Here is an 11,086-nt window from a genome sequence, read left to right as displayed (position 1 = left end):
CCGGGCCTCTGGGTTTCCTAGGCCTGGCTCGGAACCCGCATGTGGCCCAAGGCGGGTACAGGCTCTAGCCATGCCGGGCAAGACTTGTTTCCTGCTGCCTGTGGCTGGAGGCCTGGGAGGGCTGTCAGCTTTATCTTTATGGGCTTTTCCCAGCCCCAACTCGCCCAGGCCCCTTTTATCTCCCTCGGTTGCACTTGGCTTGTTTACTTTGTGAGGCCCTGGGAGCCAATGTCTAGGACCTGGGATGGGGAGGCCAGTGGGCAGGATGGTCAGAGGCCTGGGCCTTGGGATGCTCAGGGAGACCCAGGAGAGAAAAGAAAGAAGACAGGAAGAGAGGCAGCCAGGCACATAGAAAGACCCACCAGGTGCCAAAGAAGGGAGAAGAGCAGGGAGGTGGAAAGGAGAAGCAGAGATAATGCAGGGGTGCATCCATGATGGAGGCAGGAAAGGCAGGTCCTGCTGCCTGGGCTCTCAGCCTGATATCTCAGGACCAACTTCTAGAAGGGAGCAGGCACTTGGGGCAGGCTGGTGAATAGTTCTAGACACTTGCGGAAGGACGGCTGTGCCTGGGAGCAGGACTAGGTTGTGCCTGTGACCTGGACCCACCCAACAGGCCTGGTCCTTAGCTGGGAAGGGTCTCAGTCCTTTGCCCCAAAGCAGAGCCCTTTGGAGCTAAAGTGTGACTGAGTGAGCCAGCGAATGTGAATGTGTGGGCAAGGCTGTGAGGCCCCTGGCTGAGTTCAAGGCCTGAATCAGAGCTGCCCTAGGAGAGTGTGGCTGCTTGAGTGACTAGAAAGCTCTGTGTGGGTGCTTGTGTCTGGGTGTGAGGCTGTGTGTGCCTGTGTGAGGGACCCAGAAGCTGTCTGTGGGAGTGGGAATGTGCAGGAGTGAAAGCCTTTGGTTCAGGAAGGCTTTACCTGACTGCTGTCTAAGGGAGTGGGTTAGGGCAGATGGGTGAGCAAGGGCCTGAGGGACTGCCCAGCCCTAGGCTCTCTCTGCAGGTGTGGAGCCCCAGGAGCTTGGGCCCTGCCCTCCTGGCCCGGCTGTCCTCTGGTGCCTACCCAGGAAGTGTCCTGGCTGCCCTGACCCAAGAGTGGGCCTGGACCCCAGTTATTAGGAAACAGCGAAAAGAGACCCAGGCCTCAGGCTCCACTGGAGCCGAGCAGGAGGGAGGGACTGGGGGTGCAGCTGGGGCAATGCCGAGAGGGCGGTCCTTCCCCCAGGCCTGCTCATCACACAGCCCCACACCCAGGAGCAGGCAGACCTTGAACTGCACACAGACCCTCCCAGGTTCAGAACCCAGAGGGAGGAGGCCACGGTCCTACCCTCCGCATTTTCTCCCTCCCGCAGCTCAGAAGGGGGCGGTGTCCACGTGCGCCTTTCCCTCCCGGGCCCGAAGTCCCCCGGCCGGGCTGGAGCGGGCTGTGGGGCCTCTGGCGAGTGTGGACCCGGGCATGTGACTCGGTGTGTGCTGTGCCCGCAGGAGATGCTGCAGGATAAGGGCCTGTCGGAGAGCGAGGAGGCCTTCCGGGCCCCGGGCTCGGCGCTCGGCGAGGCCAGCGCTTCCAACGCCGCCAACGCCCCCGAGCCCGCGCTGGCTGCGCCGGGCCTCAGCGGAGCCGCGCTCGGCAGCCCCCCGGGCCCCGGCGCCGACGCCGCCGCCGCCGCCGCGGAGCAGGTAGGGCCCGCTGGCCGTCGGGCAGAGGTCGGGCGTCGGTCTGTCTGCAGGGCAGCCTGCGTCTGCCAGTCTGCCCCGAAGAGGACAGGACTCGCTTCCCGGGGGACCTGGCTGCGTCCCGGACTGCGTGTTCTCCTCCGCGGGGCAGCGCTCGCGCTCTCTGCCTTGCGTCCCTCTTCGGCTTCGCGCCCTCGGGGCTACTCTGGGACAGGCGGGGGAGGGCACCCTTGTGGCAGCGGGGCGAGCCCGGGCCAAGTGTCCAGCTCCGTCGACGCCGAGAGGGCGGGGGTCGGGGGCGAAAGCTCTGGCACCGGGAGGGAAGAACGGATCCCAGCCGGGTGAGAGCGGGGAGCGGCCGCGCGGATGTCGCTCAGAGGGTCACAGTGATAACCTGATGATCGCAATAAAAGGAATCCGTCTGTGCACGCCCTCGGCCGGCATGGGTCTGCGTAGCGTCTGCGGGTGCGCGTGTCCCTCCTGTGTCTGTCCGAAAGCCTGTGGCTACGTCCCGCCACGTGGAGTGTTTATGTTTGTGTAGTGTGTCATCTACCCTGTCGCGGTCAGGATGTGTCCTCTGCGTACCACAATAGGTGCAACTCCGAAGGAGTGGGTCTCAGCTACTGATTACATTTTGAAAAATTTACCAGTGGTACAGTATAATTTTATGAAACGAAACGGTCCCGGGGCTGGCGGCACTCTGCATAGTTCCTTGAGTCTGTGTTCTCCGTCCTGAGGGCTCCTCGTGGAGCCGTGGCCCAGGCCGACAAAAGTCCCCTTCCCTCTCATCCCTAGACCATCGAGAACATCAAGGTGGGCCTGCATGAGAAGGAGCTCTGGAAGAAGTTCCACGAGGCAGGCACCGAGATGATCATCACCAAGGCGGGCAGGTCAGCGCTGGGACGTTTACTTGGGGGATGGAAGATGACTGGTGGGAGCGATGGGGATCCCCTTGGACGCTCTCGCCTTAGCCCCGCATCCTACCACGGTTTGCTACTGGGCGCAGAACTTCACCAGGGGAATCCTCCTCTAGGAAGCCCAGCGGGAGGGAAGGAAGGGAGGGGCAGCACTATGCAAATAAAATGCAAATAAGGATCACGACGTCGGAGGTCCCGGTTCCAGCACTATCCTGCTTTGTCCTCCTCCTTTTGGGTACCTGCCTGGTTTCTCAGGATTGCATTGATTGGGGACCCGGAGATGGCCCTCAACAGATGGAGGGAGGGGACCTGTGTTTTCCTATTTCCATAATTTTCCGGGGCAGCGTGCACCCCAGATCTCTCATCCCAGGGGTGCTGCTCCTCTGTTGACAGCACACCCCCCCCCCCTCAGCCAAGGGAAAGGGCCCGGTGTGTTGTTTAGGGAGCAACTCTCGGGTGGCTGCCAGAATAATGATTTATAAAGTGGAAACATCTTTAAAATGCGCTGGTGTCTGTGGGAGAGAGCCTGGAGGAAAGCGTGAGAGGAGGAAGATGCAGCCGGGGCAAGATGAGAGAGAGAGAGAGAAGAGAGAGGAGAGAGATTCAATGGGGCCAGGAGTCTTGGGCGGGCGGGGCAGGAGGGGCTAGGCCAGCGGTTATCAGTGAAGGGGGATTGCTGCACACAGTGAAGCTGGAAAGTTCAGGTGTAGAAACTACCCCTTCCCCACTTACTCCCATTTGATTTTGGTCCCTGAGGGGAACAGGGTAGGTGTGAAAATGTGCTGTTGTCTGGCCGTGGGCCCATGATTGGGTTTTCCAAGGAATAAGGTGGTGAAGCCTTAAGGGCCAGCTGCTTGCCTCTGTGCAACCCTCAGGCTAGGTGCTGCAGGGTCTCTGCCCTCTCCTCGTACCCCTCTGCAAAACCATACATACGGTTGTATGCAAAGCACTTAGCACAGCTCCTGGCACATGTAAGCGTGCCATAAATGCCTAGCTAAAATTAATCGTAATTAGAGAAATGTCTGGCATCCACTTAGCATTTTTCTTCTACTTTTTAAAGAACTCTGCCGAACTGCTCAGAGACCGGTGGGCTGTTCAAAAGAAAAAAAAAAACCTGGTAGTTTGCAGTGTGTAGTGGAGTAGTCCTGTGGTCCCTCGTGTCCTTTCCCTGGCAGGACTTGCAAGGTTTCCTCTGTTTTGTTGGGGGTAAAGTCTGGCCACTTGGCCACCCCGGCCTGGTAGGTGGCAAGGCCACCTGGAGCCTCTATCAGGAGAAGAAGCAGGGGGATATCAGGGCCTGAATTTGCTGCATTTGGGAGATGGGGAAGGAGGATGCATGAAGGGAACCTGGTAGAGGGTGCCACTTAGAATAGTCCTTGAGGACGGTGGGGAGCCAGGTGTCACAAGTCTTGCCTCTTCCTAGCTGAGTGCACTTGGGCACGTCTCTAAGCTTCCTGTGGTGTTGGCTAACACAGAGCTGGTGACCGTAGACTTACCTGCCAGCCTTCCTTTCTCAGGCACTCTGAGACTCAAACCAGGGGTCCTATGAGCTACGTATGGTAAATTGTTGAGTGGATTATAGGTGTGAAGAGGGGGAATTTATTTCTTGTGACTGCCGGGGTGGAGGGAAGGAAAGAAGAGACAGAAAGATCCAGAATTTCCCTTTTTAGGCAGCAGAAATAACCTTGTCTTTTGAAAATAAATGGTCAGCATGTTCTTGGGGCAAGCCTGGCCTCTGGCATTGAAAACAAAAGGCATTTGTGATTCTCCTCAGTGGGGTTTCCTGCATCTGCATGGGTCCTCCTCCTTCCCTCCCCCCAACACAGACACACACACACATACACTTCCATAGGTACCAACATCAGGCAGATGTTTGTGCCCGATTCCTAGTGAAGGCTTAGAGATGGGCCTCAGGGAATGATGATAATAATTTTTAAATGGCTGTGATGAAGTTGGCCAATTATGGTTTCATCACACCCTTTCATTTCTCTGGCGGTAAGTTATTCGTGCAACAGGTCTAGTCCTAAAGAAAGTCACTAGCCTCATCGCCCCTCCCCACTGTTCTCACAGACCCTCTTTCCTCCTGCATAGCTGCTCACTGACCTCAGAGACCAAATTCAGGGCTCTGATCCCCGTGGCCCCCTCCGCCTTACTGCCTCCCTCGCCTGGGCAGCCTCAGGAGGCAGCTTGCTTTGCTTGGTCTCAGTTGCTCTTCAACATCCTGTGGACTCCCAGTTCTCTTCTTTGTGTCTCTACCAGCACCCTTCTTGGGACACCTGCATTTCTTAGCAGATGGCCTGGACCCTTCTCCTGAACCTTGAATCACAGATTCCTAGACTGCGTGAGCTGGAGGAGAACCAGGGGAACGTAAACCTGACCCCAGAGAAGGGAAGGCACTTGGCTCTTATAGATAGTAGCAAGATTAGGCAGTTCCTGAGTCTACACAAGCCAAGCTGATGATACTCCACCCCCAGAACAAAACCCCAACTTTGAGAAATTCCCCTTATGGCTTATTTACAAGGCCATTCAATGTGGGGTTGTTGCTTTACTCTAGAGACCCTGGCTGGTTAGGGGCATGGTCATTGCTGTCTGGTTGAGGGAGAGGCAGGCCCTGGAAAAGGGGAACCCAGGATGTTCTCAAGCTAGTTTGAGTCTTTGGTCACAAGCCTCTTGCCTGAAGCCCTGAAGGTCTTAAGGCCGAGGAGAGAATAATCCCCTTCATTGGATAGTGGCTTTGGATTCTCAAACCATTTGATCTGGGGAATAAAATGCCAATCACATTGGGAGACATCAATTTCTGAATGCTCAGTAACCCCTGATGTCAGGTGTAAAATGGGCCAGAATCCTCCCAGCCAGTTTCTGTCCCTCTCAGTCTCCTGAACTCACAAGTTTTAAGCCATTCACTGCATCGAGCAGACCCCTCCTGTCTCTACCTCCTTCACATCCCTGCCAAGCTTGAAACATGTGAGAAACTGCATTTTCTCCCAAACATAGATAAAAGCGAGCTCCACAAAAATTTAAATATAAACCTCCCCAAAATGAAAATTTCCTAACCGTTTGACTGCTCTCCTCCTAGGTCATGGTTTTGCCACCAGATAAATCTCCACTATCAGCCTTCATAGCCTGTTGAGTTCAATGTTGCTTGTGTTAGTGACAGTGAATTTGCGTTTGAAAAATGAACTACCGATGAGAACTCCTGTTGAACCTGTATTGTTTGTTATTCTGAGGCAAGGATTTGGCCCAGCTTAATCCGGGGCTTCAAAGCCAATTGCCCTCGCTCTGTATACAGAGCGTCAGAACCCAGTGGCGTGGATGATAAGACAAGTAAGGGTTGAAGACACTGGGAAAGTGGGTTGGAGAGAGAGTCCTTTGATCTCTTTCTAAAGTATTTTCTGAAAGCAAAAGTCTATCAGAAGGAAGTGTCTTTAAAAAAGAATCTGAGAAGCAACTGATCTTCCAAAACAGCATTCATTCCACACACCCTCACTCCTGCCCCCCACCTCAGGGAAAATATTTCTTAAAAATGCTTTGAGTGAATTAGAAAACTCTGTGTGTGTGTGTGTGTGTGTGTAAAGTGGGAATAAATTATGAAGCTTTGCCATTGCTCTCAGAAATAATTAGGCTCTAGAAGGTTTGGTCTCAGTATAGGCAGCATCAGCAACACAGCTCCCCGCTCCCCCAGTAAACTGAGCCTTGGCTGATGGGCCTTAACCTCTTCCCAACATACTCAGAAATGTCTCTCAAGATTCCCAGACACTAGGGATAGGAAGAAGGGTGGGGTTTTCTGTGGACCCCCATCCTTTGCCTGCAACCGGTTCCTTTCAGACTCTGGGCTCCGCTGCTGGTGTATATATATATATGTGTGTGTGTGTGTGTGTGTGGACACACACACATATGATATACACACGGGTGTAATTTTCAATGTCCATTTTATTGAAGTGGAACATTCCTGCAGAAAAATGAACAAATCGTAATTGTACAGCTCTATAGACTTTCACAAATAGTACCCCCAATCATGGCACCACCCAGATAAAGAAACAGAAGAGAATCCTCTTGTGTGCCTTCCCACCCCACCAACCCCCGCCCCCCCTCGAAGCCCCTCTCCGGACTTCTCACCCCTTGGATTTGGTTTTGTGCCTACGTTTAAGGGAAGGCACATCTAGCTGCTCCTGGGGTTTCCGGGCCCCCAGAGAAAGTCGGGTGCCTTCGGGTTTGGGGTTTGGTGGCCTGGCTAGGTGGAGAGAATCTGGCTGGTCTCCTAGGTCCGGCTTAATCCCTGCACCCCCCTTCTGGATTGGTGAGGGGCTCGGGTAGGTCAAGGTCAGGAATTTGGCGAGGGCTTAGGCCGGGGAGCCGGCAGCCCCCCGCGGCTGTCTGAGCCCAGCTGAACTTGCACGTCCCCCCTCAGCAGCGAGCGAGCATTTGAGGGGCTGTTGCCAAGATCACAATGCCCCGAATCCCTTGCCCCGCGCCCCGCAAGCCTCCCACGCCGAGAAACGTCCAAGGAAGCTTATCTTAGCAGTTCATTCTAAAACCATTTCCGAGTATGAAGTAGATAAGGCTCCAGCCCGCACCCTTTCAGAGCCTGTTTCATGATCAGAGGAGAAACCCCCGGCTTTCATCTCCTCCCGGGCGGCGGGGCGGGCGGCTTGTTTATTCCCCGGCGGAGCCGTTTCCGCGGGCGCCCGGAGCGCCCCTCTGCCTGCGGGGCCCGGAGCCCCGAGGGGGCGCCAGGGACGCAGACGGGAGGCCCGCGGGGCGCAGGGAGAGAGTGAGGGAGAGGGCTCGACGGCGCGGGACTGGGGGTGGGGGGGCCGCGGGGTGTCCGGGACAGGCGAGCCCGGGATTCCCGGCCAGCGCCCGTGCCGGGCAGAGTGGGAGCCAGGCGGCTCAGAGCCCTAACCTCTCTTCCTGGCCCTCCCTCCCCGACCCGCTGAGCTGTTCATTTCCCCCACAGTGGTGGTTTCCAGGTACATTTACGTTCTGAGTCACAGAAACAATTTACATCGCGCCCCCTCCTTCCATCGGTTTCAGGAGAGAGGGCCTCACAGTGTAGGGGAGCCCCGAGGAGGTCACAGCTCCCAGACCCAGCCTGCCGTTGGTGGCAGGAGTCACGCCCACCCGGGAGCGCTCCCTTGCTGGGCCTCTGGCTCCAGCTTTAGCCCCCTCTGGAACCAAGGGCAGATGCCTTCAGCGGGGAGGGGAGGCTTACAGGCTGCATGGACCCTGTGCTTCTCCTGCACACGCAGCCTTTCCCCAACCCGTGTGTGCCCTGCATTCTACTGGAGCCCCGCAGGTGGGGAAATGATAGGGTCCCCAAGGCTCGTGTTCTCAGAAGCAGTCACCAAACTGGACCCCTGACAGATAGGGAGATACCTATTCCCGTGAAAGCAGTGGCGCTCCCTGAGCCTGAGTAGCTCGGCCTGGAGCAGTGGACTCTTGAACTCCCGGCTCAGACCAGCTATCCCATCCCCCCTGTCCCTGCCCCTAAGGGCTGCAGCCCTGGGAAGAGGGGAATCGGTAGGCAGCGGAGGCAGAGGCTGGGGGATACCTTCCTTCCCTGCGCCAATTCCTGGCAAAACCTCCCTGAGGGTGTTTTCCGTCAGGAAAACTGTGGTCAGCTGTGGTCAGCTTCTAGGAGAAGCCAAATCACAGGACCGTGCCTTGGGGAGCTGAGCACAGGCTGCTTATAGGCCTTCTAGAAAGCATTTAGCCCGCGTCAGCCTGGCCTCCTGAGCTGCTGAGACGAAGCGTAGTAGGGAGTAGGAGAAGGGGAGGGGCAGGGTCCTTGACCTTCCTCTCAGCCCAGGTTAGGGAGACTACTCCAGTGGCAGGGAGACATTTTCTCCTGCCCCCTTTGTAGATACTGCCCTGGGGGGTGGCCATATTTGCCCTCTGCCATTGCCACCTGAAGTGATTACAGGACAAACAGGCTAAGTGCAGGGCACTGGTGCCCGGTCAGGCCAAGCACAGCCAGGGCTGCCCCATCTTGTGGCAGTTTCTGTAGCGGTTACAAAATGGTGGTCTGGAGGGGACAGGATTCTTGGCCTTCCCCCAGGGAGGAGGGGAGGTGAGGCAGCTGCTGCCCTCCCCGCTTCAGCTTTAGCCCTATCAGGGAAGAGGCTGGGCCTGGAAAGAGGGTGGTGCAGGCTCCAGCTGTGCCCCCAGGCCGGGCAGGGGCTGGTGAGCAGGCAGTACGGGGTTCCTGAGCCCTCTCACTTCCCCCATTCCTGGAGAGGGGGTGGGGTGGACATTTGAAAATGCTTTCAGTTGACATCTGAGACAAATTCTTCCACACGGTTTATAAGTCCCTAGACTTGCGGCTAGAACTTCCCTCCTCCCTCCAGGCAGGCACACGTGCACACATGCGCACTCCACTGTGTACTCAAGTACATGCGCTCGTGCGTACACAGGGCCACACACCTCCCACGTCCCTGGCCCACTGCAGGGCTCTCACGGGCCCTTCCTCCCGCAAGAGAGAGGGCGAGCAGACTGGGGCTGGGCCAGGGGTAGAACTGAACCTCCCACCTCTGGGTCCTCGCCGGGGCTTGCTGTAGGGTCTGCCGGCTCGAGGAGGCCTTGATCCCTTCTGGAAGCCCTGTCCTGTCCAGGTAAGCTGGAACCCCTGTTGACAAAATGGGGGGCTGCAATCACCTGTTTGAGGTGTCTAGGACAGCTTCCCTTAAGGTTCTCTCAGCTTAGTGAGGAGGCAGAGGACCACTTGATGGCTTTCCTTGAGGGGACAGTCTGGGCACTGTCCCAACTCAGGGGATTTGGTTCCTGATGCCCTAGTGTCTTCAGTTAGGTTTGGATCCTGCCTCTCTCTTGGGGGAAACACCTTTGTGGGAGATCAGCTAGGAGAGGGTGGGGGTGTCTGAGAGGATTGTGAGGAAGGTCTGTCTGCCCCTCTGGGGAGGTCCAGTGTCAGGGACCTGGGGACCAGGGGCAGAGCTGTGCCCCTGCGGGTGTGTGTACATGCTGTTGTTCCTATGTGTGTGCTGAGGGGTCTGGGGAAGCCCTTCTCTAGAATATTCACTGAGCCTCAGGGTCCTGGACAGTCTTAGCATGGGCTGTGGAAACTGGAAAACTTCCTGTTTTTTGGTGAGTCCATTTTCACAGAGGTCGGTCATCCACTGGTTTGTGGAGGGAGGAGTGCAGTGAGGGCCAGCGGCAAGAGTCACAAATGGATTCAGTGAATCCAGTGAATCCACACACCAACCTATGAGATAGGTGGTAATATCCCTGTTTTAGAGATAAGGAAACCAAGGCACAGAGAGATCCAAGCAAGTTGCCCAACGCCTCACAACCTGTCAGTGGTGTGGCCAAGGCACAGTGGTCCCAGAATCTTTTCTCCATGAGGCTCCTGAGCTGGCTTCCCCTGGTCCCCGGTGAGTGTGCACAGGCCCAGGCATGATCTTCACACAGTTAAACACTTCTGCTAAACACCCCAAAGGAATCCAGAGACCTAGCAGCGCTCTCCTGTTTTCCTGTGAGTTGGTTTGAGGCCCGACGGCTTCCACAGAGGCAAGGCCCAGAGGAGACACTCCATTGATTACAGAAGCAGCTGACGGGGACTTTGAGGTCTTTTGCTCTGGCCCCTGTTAATGGCAGCCCAGAACTTTAGTTGCATATGGACTGGCAAAGGGCAGGAGGGAAATTAAGCAGCCAGGTTGCTGTTGAAATCCTCTCTCATGACCCCGAGGGTTTCTATGCTTTAGCTGCTCACAGCCAGTAGGCCTAAATATTAGGGGATCGTGGGGAAGAGGGAATTGCACTGGGGAAGCCAGGTAAGCCCTCTTCCTAGACACAGCTCCCGGGGCTCAGAGCAACTGGTGCGGCCCTTCCCTTGTGTAGGGGGAGGCTGAGGCCAGAGAGGGAAGGGCCTTACCCAGCTCACACACGTTCTGATCAGGGGCCAGTGTCCCTTAAGGCCTTCTGTCCCCTCACCCCTATGTGCCATCTCTCCCGGTGCTCTGTCTCTGCCTTTGCCTCACACCTTGGCTCCCCCCAGGAGGATGTTCCCCAGCTACAAGGTAAAAGTCACAGGCATGAACCCCAAGACCAAATATATCCTGCTGATTGACATCGTCCCTGCAGATGACCACCGCTACAAATTCTGTGACAACAAATGGTAAGAACCTGGGGCCCTCACATCCCCTGTCTTCTCTCACCACACCCACCCCACCACCTGATGTTTGGTCCAGGGACTCACCAGCTAGTTCCAGTGATTGCCCAGACGTGCGGCATTGGGAACTGAGCCTGCAGGGGCTGCAGGGTTGGCAAATGTCTGCCCACCTGCTGCAGATGGGGCTGGGGCTGGAAATGAGTTGCAGTGTTTGTGTTTGGTGGCTTTCAAGAGTCTGTTCTCTCCCTACAGCTGTGGACAGACAGGATTGGTGACTATGCTGTGGGGTGAGAGATGGACAACACTGGATGAATATAGGCTCTGGTCGGGCCGCGCTGGGGAGGAGGATGGGAGCTGTTTTCTTGGGGG

General features: G+C 56.5%; 1 protein-coding gene across 2 annotated transcripts in view; it reads left to right on the top strand.

The window, feature by feature from the left end:
* Nucleotides 1-11,086, top strand: part of TBX4 (T-box transcription factor 4) — a 30,224-nt gene that overhangs the window by 2,277 nt on the left and 16,861 nt on the right. The window contains exons 2-4 of one of the 2 annotated variants that reach the window (XM_081805299.1): nucleotides 1,484-1,678; nucleotides 2,471-2,565; nucleotides 10,604-10,723. In XM_081805299.1, the coding sequence (XP_081661425.1) occupies nucleotides 1,487-1,678; nucleotides 2,471-2,565; nucleotides 10,604-10,723 (407 nt within the window). In that variant the 5' untranslated portion in view covers nucleotides 1,484-1,486. Of the gene's footprint in view, nucleotides 1-1,061; nucleotides 1,679-2,470; nucleotides 2,566-10,603; nucleotides 10,724-11,086 lie in introns of those variants that run through there. The other variant, XM_081805300.1, reaches the window with a different exon arrangement.

The sequence above is a fragment of the Leptonychotes weddellii genome, chromosome 15, assembly GCF_054177405.1.
Source record: "Leptonychotes weddellii isolate Sample4059 chromosome 15, ASM5417740v2, whole genome shotgun sequence".
NCBI classification, from domain to species: domain Eukaryota; kingdom Metazoa; phylum Chordata; class Mammalia; order Carnivora; family Phocidae; genus Leptonychotes; species Leptonychotes weddellii.
This window is presented reverse-complemented; position numbering and strand designations above follow the sequence as displayed.